This window comes from Natrix helvetica, assembly GCF_964273705.1.
Source record: "Natrix helvetica genome assembly, chromosome: 3".
Classification (NCBI taxonomy): domain Eukaryota; kingdom Metazoa; phylum Chordata; class Lepidosauria; order Squamata; family Natricidae; genus Natrix; species Natrix helvetica.
This window is the reverse complement of record NC_138549.1, coordinates 151,581,696-151,599,157: the sequence shown is the minus strand read 5'-3', so window position 1 is coordinate 151,599,157 and position 17,462 is coordinate 151,581,696. Positions and strand designations below refer to the sequence as shown.

At 34.4% G+C, this 17,462-nt stretch overlaps 1 protein-coding gene across 1 annotated transcript in view; it reads right to left on the bottom strand.

The window, feature by feature from the left end:
- Positions 1 to 402: 402 nt before the first annotated feature.
- ADA (adenosine deaminase) overlaps positions 403 to 17,462 on the bottom strand; it is a 29,460-nt gene continuing 12,400 nt past the window's right edge. Inside the window, exons 4-11 of the mRNA XM_081947008.1 lie at positions 15,297 to 15,440; positions 13,584 to 13,699; positions 11,003 to 11,124; positions 8,541 to 8,612; positions 7,306 to 7,407; positions 5,174 to 5,241; positions 4,807 to 4,936; positions 403 to 3,074 (exon numbers count right to left, since the gene is read on the bottom strand). Of these exons, the coding sequence (XP_081803134.1) occupies positions 2,970 to 3,074; positions 4,807 to 4,936; positions 5,174 to 5,241; positions 7,306 to 7,407; positions 8,541 to 8,612; positions 11,003 to 11,124; positions 13,584 to 13,699; positions 15,297 to 15,440 (859 nt within the window). The 3' untranslated portion in view covers positions 403 to 2,969. The remainder of the gene's footprint in view (positions 3,075 to 4,806; positions 4,937 to 5,173; positions 5,242 to 7,305; positions 7,408 to 8,540; positions 8,613 to 11,002; positions 11,125 to 13,583; positions 13,700 to 15,296; positions 15,441 to 17,462) is intronic.

Below are 17,462 nucleotides of genomic sequence, written 5' to 3'. Positions count from 1 at the left end.
AAGTACTTTATGCATCTAATAAAGTGAGCCATGCTCATAAATGCTTAAGTCTTGTTAGAAAAGATGCTATACTGCAGGGGTATCCAAACTTGGGAACTTTAAGACTTGTGGACTTCAACTCCCAGAATTCCCTAGCCAGCCAAGTTCCCAAGTTTGGACACCCCTGCTATACTGTATATTGTTATGTCACAGAGCAATACTAAAATTGTAGGCCCCTTCTAGTTTAATGAAAGTTTCTTTTTGCTTCTTGTTTTACTAAAACAATGAAACATCTATTTTGTAGTGAAAGGTAAAACAAAGATTCAGAGTCTACTTTTCATTTAATGTTTTTTAAATTGTTTTATTTGTAGATTTTGGCTTGGCTGTTTTTTTCTCATATGCCAGACAAAAATGAAACATACCTTTAAGTAAAAATGGACTTTATTTCATTAAATTAAGACAAGTTCTGCTCTTTCCTTAAAATGAATTCTGAAGATATATTGTGTTACACAGCAAGAACATGGATCACAATATTAAAACCATTTACAAGCAGGATAATTTTTTACTGGTACTACAAAAATATTAAAACAATTATTTTATATAATCTTGAATATAGATGATATGCCTGTTGACATTAAGAACTTTTTATTTAACATTCATATAAACCAGTATTTACTGGCTTGCTGTTTTCTGAAATACTTAGTATGCATAGCTAAGCCTACACCTCTGCACACATGACACTAATGTAAAAACTATTCTTCAGACAAACTTCTGATGTTTAGTCACCAACATGGTATCACAAACATGTAAGAGTTCCTTAGTATTGATTATGAACTTTAAAAAAATCATTATCAAATCAAATCAGAACCATTTCTATACACAAAATAACTAATAACAGTGTCAGTTTGTGTTTAGAGACAAGCTCTAACAAATTACAAGAAATACTACATAACTAAAGATACAGAGAAAATTATAAGAAGTACAAGAAAGGCTTGGATTCTATGTTTTAACCCTCTGGTCAGTTTTGCTGAATTATATGAAAACATTCCAAATTAAATGTTTTAAGTTCTGGCAGCAATGTCAGATTTCTACTTTCATTTTTTTTCTAAAACTTGGCTTAATTTTTCAGGGAATCTCTGCTATTCACGTATTCAGCACACTTTCATAATGTCCCAAGCACAAGTACTCAAGTCTAGAAATATCAAACCCATAAAATAAATGAAATAATCTTGTGATAGTTGAGGAAAAAGAAAAGAAAAAATAAAGCAAATTATTCTAATGTGGCTACAGATTTGTCTCTGAACTGAAATATGCTAAATATACACCTGCTCCTGAAATAGCAGTTGAATGTTTAACTGCCACCCTCCCTTCATTGTCAGAAATTGCTGTGCTTTGATACTGCAATTATTTCTCACTTCCAACTTCATGTTGTTGCTACTTACAAGGTATACAGAAACAAGTAATAGTATGATTTGCACGTAAGACTTACTTGAGATCTAAGCCCGTAAGAACTTATATTTGGGGTTTTCTGCAACAAAAACTGTAAATCAATGTAAGAGACCAATTTCATAATATAAGCTTAAACCTTGAATGTGCAAGACTTTCACACTATAATATAAAAACATGGATCTACGTTCCTGAGTATATAAATGGGGACTTCAAAGATAGTCAATGCAAAATAAAAAAGTTACAATTACTAAAGGCATCTAGCATATTATTTGGGAATGAGAATTGTTGGCTTTATATTGCTATGATTTAAATTTGCATTTGCTACTGTATTTTCCTGCTCAAAATAATAATTTCATTACATTACATATTTGGTTACAGCTTTCCTCATAGTCCAGTTGAACTGAAGCACCTTACAATTAGCTCATTTTGTTTTTTAGTTTCCTTATGGAACAAAATCTAGCAAAATGTCCAGTTTGGTACTAGATATTTAGTTTAAATTTTTTTTTTTTGGGGGGGGGGGGTGTTATTCCAGTTAAAACAAGGTAACTGAGCACCATTAGATAATGTTGCCTTTCTGTTAGTCTCAACAATAAAAAATAACAAAAGTGTCAGTATGCTATAGTTAAATCACATAATTCCCAGTTAAACATATAGTACAGATAAGAAACAAGGCAAATGGCTCAGTGAATAGGTGGGGATACAAACTTGAAATTTGCATTTCTATACAATCCCTGTATGTACAGAAATTCTATGCAATTCTAATTTTTTAAATACTGTTTTTCCCATGGCACATCTCCAGCATAAGACATTTTAGGCAAGACTGGTTTTTGAGAAGGCAAATGTTGAATCAGCATTACAAGAATTTCTCCCATACAACTTTCACTGGATCAAATATATTTTGATACCACTGAAATAAATGAAATGGAAAAAACATGAACTGCTATTCAGTGTAATTAAAATAAAGTAGAGAAATAAGATCGGTCTATAATCAAGTTAAATGATATGTTTGCTTTTCTGAGATTTATGAGCACAATATGATTTTCTAAAAAAAAATCAATGGTAACAATACTTATGATCTTTCTCCCTTTTGTTAATATAGGAGTGCACAGAAGACATCACTTGTAGATAATTTAGTGAGGCAGATTATTTTTTAAAAAAATTATTTTAAAAATGTCTGAGATAGGTTTTGACTGCTGTTTCAAATGAATAGCTTATTTGACCTACTGGTAAGTTTTGAAATAATAAATGGCCTGCAGATTTGGTATACCAGAGATGGAACTTAAGTGAATGTAATTGCAATAAATGTATCCCTATTTTCAATCTCTAAGTGTCTGAGCAGCTTACATTCCATTTAAAAAATAAAATAAAATTAAACTAATGGTACCAACCATCATAAGAATACTGTTTTGTACATTCGGTAGTTATTAAGAGTAAACAAGAGTAATACGAAGTTTGCTCATTGTCTTCCAAGAAGCAAAACAAAGAATTTGGGCAAGCATAACATTGGTCAAGAAAAAAACTGATGCCTGGTACAGAAGAGTTCAGAATTCTGTGCTTTTTACCATCCCATAGGCTTTTTGTAGCTTGTACACAAGCTCCTTTTTCTCTTTCTCTTCCAAGAAGCAGGACTTTGCCGCGTTTATATTCTGTAAAAAGAAAAAAAGGCACGTCTGATCATATTCCACTAATGTGGGCTGTACTATTTTAAATAAATGGTTGACAATGCTGCTTTTAAATGCTATACTTTTATCTTTGAAAATGAAAAGAATGTGTTTTTACAAAAGTCTAAAACGGAGTTAACAAACATAAGGATGCCACAGATGGGGTTTTAGGCAAGCACTTTTCCCATTTAAAGCTCACCTGAAGTTGCTCAAATACTGAGATAAATTTATATATACAGCATATCTCAGGCCACATGCTGCAGATTTCACTACTTTTACATTGGGGCAAAGCAAATAAGTAACCCAGTAAAAACTTATAGACTGATAGCGCTCGTCAGAATCCAACATGCTGTTTGTTCTTCTGTTATGGCTACCAAAGATCTTTTAAGCAATTAGGAGATTCATTGGCAGGAGCCCAAAACAATAAAAAGTTTGAAAGTCCTATTACTCAGCAAAATGCTCTAAGGCTGCGGTAATGCAAACTGAATAACACTGAAGTCATGGGATATTAAACTACTAGCTTTGCGATCATATTTTGGTTGAGCTGTGGGGGCACAATGGTTAGAATGTAGTATTGCAGACTAATTCTGCTGACTGCCCACAATCGATCCTAATCAGCTAAAGATTGACTCAATCTTCCATCCTTCCTATGTTGGTAAAATTGTTGGGGGCAATATGCTGGTTCTGTAAACCGCTTAGGGAGGGTTCTAAAGCACCGTGAAGCAGTGTATAAGTCTCAGTGCTATTGCTACTGTTATTTTAGCCCATTATGTTGCACAACACCTATGCATATGCTTATAGTTCAGTACGTAGTACCAAGCCAGAAACTTTGTTTAACTGATTTTAAAACAGTTAACATATGGTGTTAACAAGCTACATCTTTTAATTTTGAAAGCAATTAAATTGGTGTCAAACTTAGCCTTTCATCTATTGTAGAGCACTATATAAATTGCGAAGAGCCATGGAAAACACTATATCAATAACTACTTTTTTTTATTAACAATCCAATATACCAAAACAAAGTGTCTATGAATATGCAGAGATTTATCAGAAATAGGATATGATTGCTAGGATAGAACAAAAATTTGAGGATTATCAATGAAAATATTTTAAGGAAGCAAAAAAAAAAAAAAATCCAACCCACACATCAAGGGAAAATAACCACAACCAAGTATAATATCATTTGAAATTAATAAGAAACAATAGTGTGCTAATGAACCTACACAATTTTCTGAGCATTAATTACTTAATTAATTCCAATTTCTTAAGTATTTCAGATTAGGAGTAAATAGATCCCAGAGAACTGTGATATTTTTTTAAAGTCAAGTTGTCAGCTGACAATGTTTGTGAATACATGAAGGTCCACATGGAATACAGAAATGGCTATTTATTAAGAAATAGCTTGCCACAATGAGCATATGTTTACATAAGAAGCCATTACCTGAAGGATCTGTTTAAATGGTAATAAGAATATTAGCATTTCTCTACAAATGAAATGTGGTAAAATGTCCCTTCTGTTCTCCACAGTATGGTCTTCATTGACCATCTTGTTTGGTGCCTATATATCTATTTCTAAAAACCTTGAAAAGATTAACCATATCTACATCTGCAATTTCAGTTTATTAGGAAGATTTTACTTTAAAACAAACAGATCAAAACAAGCCAGACATTACAAAAAGGGCAAAGTATTGCCAATATGAAAAACAGACCAACTTACCAATTTCTCAAATTCCTGTTCTGTAAATTCCATGTATTTTCGAGCAATTCTATAGTCTGTGTCAATTGTGGATCTGAAAATGAGTGGATCATCTGAATTCAAGGAATAATTTGCACCATCGTTCTTAAATCTGGAAAGACAAAAATGAAAATGTTAAATGATTTCTTATCCATGGATAGAAATAGAGCATATAGTAAGCTTTCCTACTGCATTTTGCTACATATTTACCAAAAATCTAAAATGGTGCTGCTCTTTTCAAAATATTTTATAACACAGTTTCTTGCAAATTTAAAAAGTAATCAAAAGGAAACATAAGTGAGCTGAAGTATAATTTATCTGAAGTAATTATAGTAATAGCAATACTTACCTTTTTACGGGATGTTCTTCGAAGCTGCTTTTACATGCTCCAGTGAGATAACTAGACCAAGGACAGAGCTATATATTTAAGCAGAGAGAAATGAAGATGCTCAATATAGATCTTTTGTAAAGTGTTTTATGCGAATAAATATTTATTAAATTAATAAGATGAACATCCTACTTGAAAGTGAATGTTTTCTATAAAAAGCTCATAACAGCTGAGAGTAATTCTACGCATAGATTCAGACCAAATAATTCATTTTGTTCATCCTGAAATATTGCTTATAAAATCACCTGAACCACTTCGTGTAAAGTGAACATATGAACTGAAAAATGCACATGATGCATTTTTTATTATTAATCTGTACCACTGCAGTCAATTTCTACAGACTCTTCATGGAAAGATTATGGAATAAACTACACCTATCTAATTAAGAATGGACTGTTGTCAGTTGTAAAAAGAACAATTAATTAATGCCAGCTAAAGGATAGTTAATTCAAAGATTTGAGATCAGTCAGATACAGACCAAGAACCAAATCATGTTTGTCAAAAGAGTTCATTTACATCTTTTATTTGCAGTAAAATGCAACAGTATGGATCTGACATTCATCTTATCATTCTAGTTATATATGATGGCTCTAACATACGGCTTTGTCTCTTAGTATCAAACTATAGACATTAATACACTTCAGTGATATCACCAAAAGCAAAACAAAAAGACATGAACAACTGTTAATATAGTTTTCTTTCATTAAGCAATCAAGTTTAACATAGGACAGTATATTTATAACCTGCAGTGTGACAAATAAGGATCAGGCCTGCATTATGTATATCTTGTACATAATGCAAGCATCCAAAAGTTGACACACTCCCTGTCAAGTTGTAGGTGTCAATGAATCTCTAAATGAATCTAAACTGACACACCCTTTACATAATATTGTATACAGTGGGACCTTGGTATTCAACTGCTTTGAAACTCATCAAATTTGGTACTCAACACATTTTGACACGAACATTTTGTCCTGATGCTCCTCGTTTGTTTGGTACTGAATGCACAAGTTAGAACTTTTCAGTGTTAGCTGCCTTATGATTCACTACAATATTCTTTATGGGAAAATTTTATTTGGTACTCATTGTGCCTCCCAGAATCAATTAACAATGAGTACTGAGCTACCACTGTAGACTTAAATGCAACATATTTGCATTTAACAATTGCACTTTCTGTGCTATTGTTTTCCTGTAGCTAACTGCAGGCCTAACAAATCAATAGCCTTTGGAGGCCTTAAAAATGTTAATTAAGCAATGTATCCACAGGGAATAGTATCCAAATTTGTCCACTTGGCATTTTCACTATTTAATCTTATTTCTTATTTGCCCACAAATAAAGAGTGGATTGCAAAACTAATGGAACTGGCAAAGATAACAAAATTGATTACTTTGATGAAAGATAAAAAATTATTTACTTGGTTTCTACTTCAGATCACTTTTGAATTTTTTGCTTGAGAAAGATAAAAATGAAGTTTTAGAATTTGATAATTAGATTTGTTATGATTATAGAAATATAGGTATATTATAATTATTCAATATATAGATTGTATATTTTAAGGTTTATGGTTAAATTTAGAATAAGTAGTTATTTTGTTCTGTAGTTTTGGGGAAATTTGGATTATTTAGTTTCTAAACTGTTTATATGATGTTTTTGTTATAATTTAGAGTAAGCGGTTACTATACTTTATATTTGTACTGAAGAAGATTCAAAATCCTTTTTATGTTCTTTTTCTTTTGTCACTTTTTAATTCTCCCCCTCTTTAATCTCCTCCCTCTTCTTTTAATGTATTCTTTTTAAATTTGTATTTTATCCTTTTTTGAAATTACAGCCTTAGAAGTTTTTTTCTTTTATGAAGACTGATGATATGCATGCTGTATTGCAAAATAAATTTCATTTTAATTCAGAGAAAAACCACAAGATTTTACTTCCATAGAAGTTCCTCATTCAAGCTTCAGCTTTTCTAAGAAAGGCAGAAAAAAGCAGAGGAATGCAGATTGATTAGTGTTCTGACTCATTATAAAACAATTTTGTCTTTGTCTTTAAAAATTGTTAAGGAGGTACACACAGAGATTTGTAGAAGATATTCTATTACCTCAAAATGTATATTTTGTTCCAACAATTGTTTGTAAAGCTGTTCATCATCAAAGATGTGGTAGCCATGGCCAATTCGTTCTGCCTTAAGAATGTTGACTGCCTATAGTGATATAAAGGGAAATATAGGAAGAAATTACTATTCACAGATTATGTTAATGTGAAGATTAACATAATTCACTCACAGAAGTTATGAATGCCCCAACACTGGAAGTCTTTAAGAAGATGTTGGATAGCCATTTGTCTGGAACGGTATAGGGTTTCCTGCCTAGGCAGGGGGTTGGACTAGAAGACCTCCAAGGTCCCTTCCAACTCTACTATTGTATTGTATTGTATTGTATGTTACTTATACAATTGACACATCAATCCCTCAATAACAAAGTTAGATGGTGTTTAATGAATATCTAACACAAAATTATAAAGTACAGTGTAAGATACATTTATAGCAATTCAAGAGTAGTGTTTAGGTATACATGAGCATGCCTTAGATTTACATATTACTCCCTTCTAATATTATTCCCATACTCATTTTTTCTGACTAAACCTGAATTTCTCTTATGTAGAAATTCACAAATGATAAGAGTTTATACTCCAGATTATAACCTCAAACCATTTTTGCATAAATTTAACAGAAAGCACAGCAAAGCTTGAGTAGTTTAAAACTGATGGAAACCATTAACTGATTTCAAGAAAAGGTCCAACATTGTAGGTAATGGAGCTCTCCCTTTGTTTCTGCCAGTAGGATTTGAGCATTTATAGTTTGTCCCGTATAGCTGGATTTTTCTAATTCATATTTAGACAGAAAAGAACTGAGCTACAGTGTTCTGTAAGGTACACCTTTGTATAACAGAAAATGATGGCAACATTATTTGCAATCTGATTCTAGAAAATCAAAATATATTATTTGGTTTTTAAAAAATAAAAGCAGAATTTTAATATTAACTAGAATAATGAATGGAAATGAAGGGGTACTACTTAATTAATGATTAAGAGACAATTTGGGGCAAAGATTGAATTATATGGAGGACAAGGCATTTTGCAAAACCATCCTAATTATTTATGCTATAACAAAAGGAATATTCAAATTACCTCTTCTTATCTTTTACCTCTTCTAAAAAAAATTGAAAACATTTTTTTTTTTGTTAAGCAGTTCTCACAGGATTTTACAATGTTCTACATTAGTTCCACCTGGCAGCTTTCCAGATGACACACAAGTTATATGGTACAATTTCCTACCTCTCTGATGACTTGGGATGATCCAACCTCTCCAGCATGAACAGTCCGATGAATACCAGAGTTTTCAGCTTCCTGAGCAATAGGAAATAGAAACTGTAATTTGCAATTGTTACAGAAGATAACACATTTTTGACGATTGTATCTGCTATTTCATATTCTGTTGGTAGCGAACATAGAATTGCCAAACAAATAAATCCCACTTAGAACTGTTTTTGCTCTTAAAGAGGAATAATGATTATTAAAATGAATGCAAATCTCAGAATGTTGATAGAGTCAGCGCTGTCCGAAGATGTCTCCGTGGACATATGGCCGGCATGATTAAATGCCAAAGGCGCACGGAACACTGTTACCTTCCCGCCAAAGGTGGTCTCTATTTTTCTATTTGCATTTTTACATGCTTTCTAACTGCTAGATTGGCAAAAGCTGGGACAAGTAATGGGAACTCACTCCGTTACGCGGTGCTAGGGATTCGAACCGCTGAACTGCCAATCTTTCTGATCGACAAGCTCAGTGTCTTAGCTTAGTTCTTCATAAACACAGACAATTTTGTATTAAGAGACAAAAACTCTTGGGATAGTCACTGGTTTGTCTTTTCCCTGTTGTCCAAGCCAAAGAGTGGGAAGGGAAGAGAAAGTAGGCTGGACTTTTTCTCAGCTCTGCTAGAAAACCAGCAACTTGAATTGTTTTGAAAACAACTGGGATAAGAAAACCTGTAATTCTGATTCCATTACAGTTCTATTTCCCTTCTGTATAAATCAAAGCCCATTATGTTTTATTAATGTCATGTCTTTTTAGATTGTAAATAGAAGGAAATGGATTCTAAGTGACCTTGGAAGCCTTTCCTGATCAAAAGCCAGCGGGCGGCGCCCAGTAGAGCCTTCTCTGTGATGGGCCCAACCCTCTGGAATGACCTCCCCCCCGATATCAGAACTACTACCGACCTCCGCTCCTTCCGACAGAAACTTAAGACCCACCTGTTCCAATTAGCTGGCCTGGCCCACTTATAGTCCCATTTATACCTCCTGGCAAACATTTTATCCCGGGATAGTTTTTAGGGGTAGTTTTTAAATGTATTTTTAAATTTTTAAATTTTAAATCCAACTTTAACTATTATTGTACAGCAAATTATATGTTACCTCCTCCAGCCACACCTTTATCTATTTTATATTTATATTATGTATATGTATTGTTTTTAATATGACTGTACACCGCCCCGAGTCCCTTCTGGGAAAGGGTGCGGTTTAGAAATCAAATAAAAGTTAAAGTTAAAGTTAAAAACTAAAAGGATGAAATAGATATGATAGTAATGATACCAAACAATGAACCAAATTTAAATCATATGGATTTTACCACCACTCAAGAGGGCTTGTGTACAAGGGTTTCTACAAAAGCTTTTCTGAAATGAAGCAGACAGCATCTACCCAAAGTACTATCCTAGCTTCAGTGTGATAAAACAGCAATAAGTCACTGGTTTCAGTCCCACAGTTAACTTTGAGTTGTCACTAAATGAACTGGACTATTTTCCTCACAGCAACAACCCTGTAAGGTGGATTGGGCTGAGAGAGAGTGATTGGCCCAGAGGCACCCAGCCAGCTTTCCTGGCTAAAGTGGGCCTTGAACTCACGGTCTGCTGCTTCTAAATTTGATAGTTCATGGGGGAAAATATCAGCACGTTTGAATGATAAAGATGATTTATATTTTTAGTACTTTTGGAAACGAATACATAAAAAAATAACATGTAATTCAACTTTTCTCTACAGGAAATAAACACAAGATACTGCATGCCATGAAGGTCACATTAAAACAATTTGTGTCAAGGAAGTATTTTGAAAGGATGGCTGTCTCACCCTGAATAATCATTACTTAGGAGAGACTGGCTAATGATAAATAGGTTACTATCAAATGTGGGAAAGTAATTTTGAATAAAAAACCTCTACTCCACCTAGTTCAAAAGATTAGGTTTGTCCCAGGTTCTTACTGATGATATATGTACTAAGACTATGTGGACTTGGAAAAGGAAGAGAAATCCATTCATTAAAAATAATGTGACCAAAAAACAGTAGAGCTTTTTTCAGGCTCTGCCAAAATCTGGAAAAGTCAGGCTGTTTCAAGGAACAAAAAGAAGGAAAGGCATGTGAAAGCCAAAGGATTTCTTCCAAATCATTTTTAAACAAACACAACCCTAAAACGTATCAGTAAGATGATACGGGAATAGAAGGGAAATCTAAAACAGAGAAGTAACCATATACATATTTTCCTCAGAGTTTTAACCAGATATTTTTCAATTCAAGGCTGAAACATTACTTGTAATTGAAATCTGGATATTGTATTAGACATGGGAAGTAGAAATTATGATCCGAACAATGATTTGGAACATTAAATATTGCTGAAAATAAGAGAACGATTGGTCCTGAACTACTCCCTTACTGGGAATCTTAGGCCAATTATAAAACTGAACATACTTTATAAGCTTCTAGGTGGCCTGAACAGTCCGCAACAATCGATTCATCTCCAGCTAAATCTATAGCAACCACTGTATCGTTCTGATACTTCTTACACAGTCTCAGTATTTCTGGCGACCAGGCTGGAAAGGAAAACATAAATAAGGGTCATTTTTTAAATTTTTGACAGAATCCAAGGTCTTGCTTAAATAAGACTTGTAATCATTAATCAAAAATAGTTATACATAAATGACACTTTTATTTTGTTGACTTTCCCTTTGACAACTTCTGTGGAGATCAAGCAGATGTTGTAAATAGTGGAATTACAATGTTTAAGATACATTTGTTTATTTCTGGTTAGTTTTTATCATTTCAGTATGATTATTGAAACTTCTAGAAGAGTTTGAGGACTCTCCATAAACTATGCTACAGTGTAAAAGTATTACATTTTATTACTTCCTAGAATTTCTAACTAGGTAATATTTCAAGGAAAGTGCATAATCATACCAAGGACACGGAGATTCATAATTGTGGCACACAGTTTTGCGTGCAGGTTTGGTATATACAAGATAGAGTCAACTATATATCCAAACTTATGCACTGTTGTCAAAGCGTAACTTTTTCTCCACTGAAAGGTTATTAATTTATGAAGTTTTATATATAATTTTAAGGTAACAAATATATCTTTTCTCACATTGTTTAATTTTCAATTAAAAATTATTTCACCAATACTCTAAAACAGAGGGTAACAAAATAACAAAGCAGTTCATATAATAGCTAATTATAAAAGAAAAAATATACAGTATTACAGAGAGTAATGTGACCAATATAAATTGACCACAATATAAATTATTAATATAGACTACAAACCGTTTATAAATGATCATGAGATTAATTGATAGTGGCTCACTGTACAAATGCAAGCCTTTATTCAAAGGAACACATTACCATTAAATAAATAATTATCTAAGCTAGAAAAAATATTCTTTCGAGAAAACATTTCTGGGAATCTTACTACATACTATTACATAAAAGTGCACCTATTACTGCCCAATTGCAGTTCTGAATAACTGGAGCATACGTAGGGTTATAGCAACAATCAAATAAGAAAATAATTTGTAGATTCCCTTGACTATGGAAATAAGATTTAGTTCAGTAAAATTATTCACTCCAATCACTGAAACTTCCATCTTTTCAAGAAAGAAAGATAGGAATTTCTTTCTTCAACTAAATAGATTGTTAACTCTGTCCTGGCATTTCTCATTACATTCTATGTGATATTTATACATGCATAGATATATAGCACATAATGTATCTAGAAATAAAGCTGTTTCCAAAACTTTCAGATTGACAACCTAACTCTGAAAGGTTGGTGTACCAGCATCCAGCAGGATTATCATTGCAATCATTAGATATATTGAATTGAGTTATAGGGGCACAATTAATTTATCAATTAGAACTTTTAAGGAGCAATGTCAATAACCCATTACTACCCTGTTTCCCCAAAAATAAGACCTCTCCGGATAATAAGCCCAATTGGGCTTTTGAGCGCTTGCACTAAAATAAGCCCTCCCCCAAAAATAAGCCCCCACCGAAAATATTGCAAGACAGCAGCAGCCATGAGGTGACCACGCTCGCCACCTCCTGCACCTCAAAAATAATAAGACCTTCCCGAAAATAAGGCCAAGTGCTTATTTCGGAGGTGAAAAGAAAATAAGACCGTCTTATTTTCAAGGAAACACGATACATAGAAGCACTAAGTAAACTGGCTATATTCCAACACATGCCTTTTGTTCAGACAAGGGCCTCAAATGAATGTGTTTCAACAAATGTGTTTTAGGATAGAGATGTGGGGGGAAAGGTCACAGGCAGTGCTATGGAAGAAGAGAAAGGAAATCACTGGGAAGATCAGAGGACAGACAATTGACCAGCTGCATATATTACAGCAGCCACATGGCATTAGCCTTCCCATTACCTTTCTTTCACCATCATCTCCTAGTCACTGTGTCTAAGATCTAAATTGGGTGGATGGACGGGTTGGCTAGTTGGATGTGCTGTGCCTGAATTAAGGGTGGAGATAATGAGTAAGTTATTTGTCAATGGCTAAATTTGTCTAGCATAGCACTTTGGGGAAAAGTGATGTAGAGATCAGTGGGTGTGTCTGTACACAAGCATGTATGGAGGTGAGGAGCATAAAGAGCCTTGCCCTATTAATCCTACAAGATCCCAGCTGAAACCTGGAGCAACTAAGTTTCTTATTTCAGCTCACAGCCATTTGATTTAAAACTCTTTTACATCATGCATAGCTTTTAATGTGGAAACACCCACGAGCAGGTTCCAAATTCATTTATCTATTAAATTTAAATGCAGCAGACAACTACAGCTACAACCCTAAGCATTAATCACAACTTTTATGCGGATATATGAGCTATTGATTTCAATATTGCATTATGAAATCTTGCTTTTATCTCAACTAGGGATAAATAATATTCTTTGCTAAATTACAGAAGGATTTAAATCTGAACACTCAATGTGAGGAGGGAGGAAGATGGAGAAAAGAAAACAGAGAGAGCAGTACTATCAGTAAACGGTTATACATTACATGGCTTGTTGCGCATGCAGCAGAGAATAGACCTGACTTTGATGTTGAAATCCTTTTCTCCATCTTTTAATCCTTGATTAACACAGTTAACTACGTCATCTGGAGTAACATCTCCCCTTTGAAAAATAAATAATCAGTGTATTATATATATTAGATAATTGTTATTTATTGACATGAACACATAATAGATATTAATTATATTACCAACATTATTCAGATTTATTTATTATAGGGCAAATAGTTTCTTTTCTACATGGAGATAGCACTCACATTCCAGATAAGCCAATTAACAACAAAATATAGCATGCCAGGCTACCTTGGCAGGAAGTTAAAAACCAAGAGGAGCAATAAATCTTCTAGACTCCTTTAACCTTCCAAGAGGTTTCCCTACAAAACTGGTTTGAGAGCTAAGTTTGCAGTTAGTTTTCAAATAATGCTTCACAGTTCTATCTAAACAAATGTAACTGTTGTAAAGTTCTCCAGGAGGGTCAACTTACTACGTGTGTAATTTTATATATAATGGCCAGAAGGCAAGACAAGAAACTAAACAAGGAGAGAAACAACCTAAAACTAAGGAGAAATTTCCTAGCAGGTGGAACAATTAACCAGAGGAAGAGTTTGCCTTCAAACATAACTGGAGGCTTATAAGAAGAAACTGGATAGCCATTTGTCTGAAATGTTACAGGCTCTCCTGCTTGAGAAGGGGGTTGGACTAGAACAGGGGTCAGCAACCTTAAATACTCAAAGAGCCACAAAGATCCTAACCGGAAGCCCCCGTTCAATTCTAGAGCCCATCGGAAGTCCAGTTCCCCTATCATAGTCTCCTCCTACCATGGCATCCTTTTTCCTCTGCCGTCTGGAAATCTGGTTCCCCCACCATAGAATCTTTTCCTAGCATGGAGTCCTTTTCCCTTTAACCGACTGGTGACAGGGAGCCGCAGCAGAGGGATGAAAGAGCCACATGTGGCTCCAGAGCCGCGGGTTGCTGACCCCTGGACTAGAAGATCCCCAAAGGCCCTTCCAACTCTATTATTTGGTTATTCTGATTATTGATCTCACAGTGAGAAATTAGAAACATGAACTAGTTTAAATCCTTTAAAGTACTAGATTTTAACTGGACAGTAAAGTCATAAAATACATCCCAGTATTAATATCTTATTAATATCATAATATTATGCATCAATACATGGAGAAATATTTATAGTTGAAAGAAGTTCACAAGATTGGAGCATAACATGCTTAATCTTAGTTGCACTGTGTTTATATTTTTTTGTTTGTCATTCTCTGCAAAATGATAAAACAAATTATTCATGGAAATTACAGTACTGTTAATCAGAGCTAAGTACTGAACCAGAAGAACAAAATAGTAAAGAAATGTCCACTTTTTAATGAACAAAGCAACTGTATATTGATCTCTTATATGCTATGAAAAATTAAAAGATATGCAGAGTCATTATACTGTCAACATCAGTATTGCATGTTCACTGAAAACAAATACAGTGTGCCATTAGTCACAAAACTGCATAGTCACCTGCCATTCAGTAAAATTTAATTGTTCCTCTTAGAATACTGTAATTTATATCTTTTTATTTGTGTTTCCAGGGATGTGAACTTCAATTCCCAGAACCCTCAGCAACTGCCTGGGAGATGAAATACGTTAGGAAGTTTCCAAGACAAGGAAGCATTATCTTATGCATTTAAATAATAACTCACTTTTTCTGGTTCCATGGGATTGGATCTACTTCACAATTGGCAAGAAGATGAGGGCTGTACCTCACCTCAACATAGATCACACCCTCCTTTGCTTTCATCTCCACAAATTCATAAGCAATTCTTCGTATAGCTTCTTGGTCACCTCTGGAAATAAAAAAGCTTCTTTTAGAATAGTCTTGGCTAATTCAGAATCTGTAAAACATGGATCTGCAGAACTATAAGAATACCAGAAACAAAGTTCTAAAATAGCAGCATACTGTTTACAACTCTAATGTGTCCCCAATCAAAACAACTACATAACCTCCCCCCCCCTCCACACAATAATCTGGCTTTTCAAAGAAGTTTGGTAGTGTATAATAAAGATCAAACAAAAAGATCGAGATTCTGATTCAGATCCAATCCCCAAAATGTAATGCAATAAGCTATATTTACAAGATTATGAAGGGAAAATATTTTCCTTATTTGAACATTATCTAAATAGATTCAGTTAATGGGAAAGTTTGGAATATTTAAAATTCCAGATAGTTGAAACATAGAATATTTCCAGTCCTTTTTACATCCAATAATTTTCCTCTAACACATGTACAGGTCACAAGTCACATGTGCCTAGAATTGAGTAAAAATAGTTTTAATTCTAGCTGTACAAAAGAGCAACACACAAATGTTTAAACAGAAATTATTGGCGATATTCCTTGCATCAATTCTCATCTGGAAACAGGACATTGTGTACTGCCAATGTTCTTTTACTGTCCATTAAAATCTGTCGCTTATGATTGCGTAAATTCTAAGAATGGCATCCAAAATCTATGAGACTGTTTTGAATTAGTACTTTGAGGAGAAAAATGAGCCAACAATGTCAATATTAAATCAAACAACGTATGGAGTGCCAAGAGGTTTATGGACCCCAAAGAAATAGGCCATTTGTTCTTCCCAGTTTTTAAACACTATGTGTTCTGACCCAGTTCCCCAAACATGACAAACCCTCTGAAGTTAACTCAAAGATTTCTTTATTAGGAGCGCCAGCAACCCCGGAAAAAAGTCTCATCGCAGGCTAACAAGTCCGTCTGTCCGGAAGATGAATAGTTGTCTGCCATATATATTCATCTCCGCCCCCTGCCTTTTATCCCCAGAACTAGGGTGGGGCTTCGCTAGCAGCAGTGGCTTTTCCTTCCCAAGGATCGGCTCATGAATTTCCACTGCTCTCCTCTCCTCTGCCTTTTGGGCAGCTGCGTGTCAGGCACTAGACCCAACTGTTCCTCCTCTTTCTCATCAGCCACCTCCAGACCCGGGGGCTGTTGACTCTCCATCTGAGGACTGACGGATGGTCCAGGCTCCACCTCTGCCTCTCTATCTCTGCCAGCTCCACTTCCTCTTCTTCCTTGGAGCACTCAGATTGCCTTGATGCTGGCCCTGATTCCCACGCCTCCTCCTGCTCTGATTCGGCTGCTGGAGGGGCTGGAGGCCAACGGGACACAATACTATGCCTCATCTAAATCATTATTAGCATTAGTACCCAGTGCTAGTGTTAGTCCAAAAATAACAAAATACATGACTTTGATTTTTTTTTGTATGAGATTCACAGTCATGTGCTTCCTCTCTCATCTCCTTTCTCCCCTCAATTTCTCATCTTAGATCTGGATTCTCAAAAAGTCATACAGATGAAACAGACTTTAATTGGCTGAAAATCATGATACAAGTTGGTATCAGGGACAAAACTGAGAGATGAAACCCCAAAAACATTATCTGGTGTTCTATCTAATCTAATTTGATTCAATGCAGACAAACTAGCTTTTATCAAAATGCTATTTCTCCTACCCATTAGACCTGCCATTTCTTCATTTTTCTCTTCATCTGTGAATGAATATAATAAAGACTGCCTAACTACCTGAATTTTCTTCTTCAACCCTTCCCCAAAAGATTGTCCTAAACTTTATAGCCTATGAATGCTAAACTCAACTTTAAGAAATAACTACAAATTTAAAGAGCACAGACGGATTCAAATGCCATGGAAGCTTCAAATAGAAAATACAAACACCTACAGTTTTAACTGAATTTATTCAATAAAAACTGCATATCCCCACAATTTCCCCTTCAACAGAAATGTATCCCTGAGTAAGCAGGAGAGCACTTTAAAAGTTTGAAATGCTGTCTATCAGAAAAGATGGT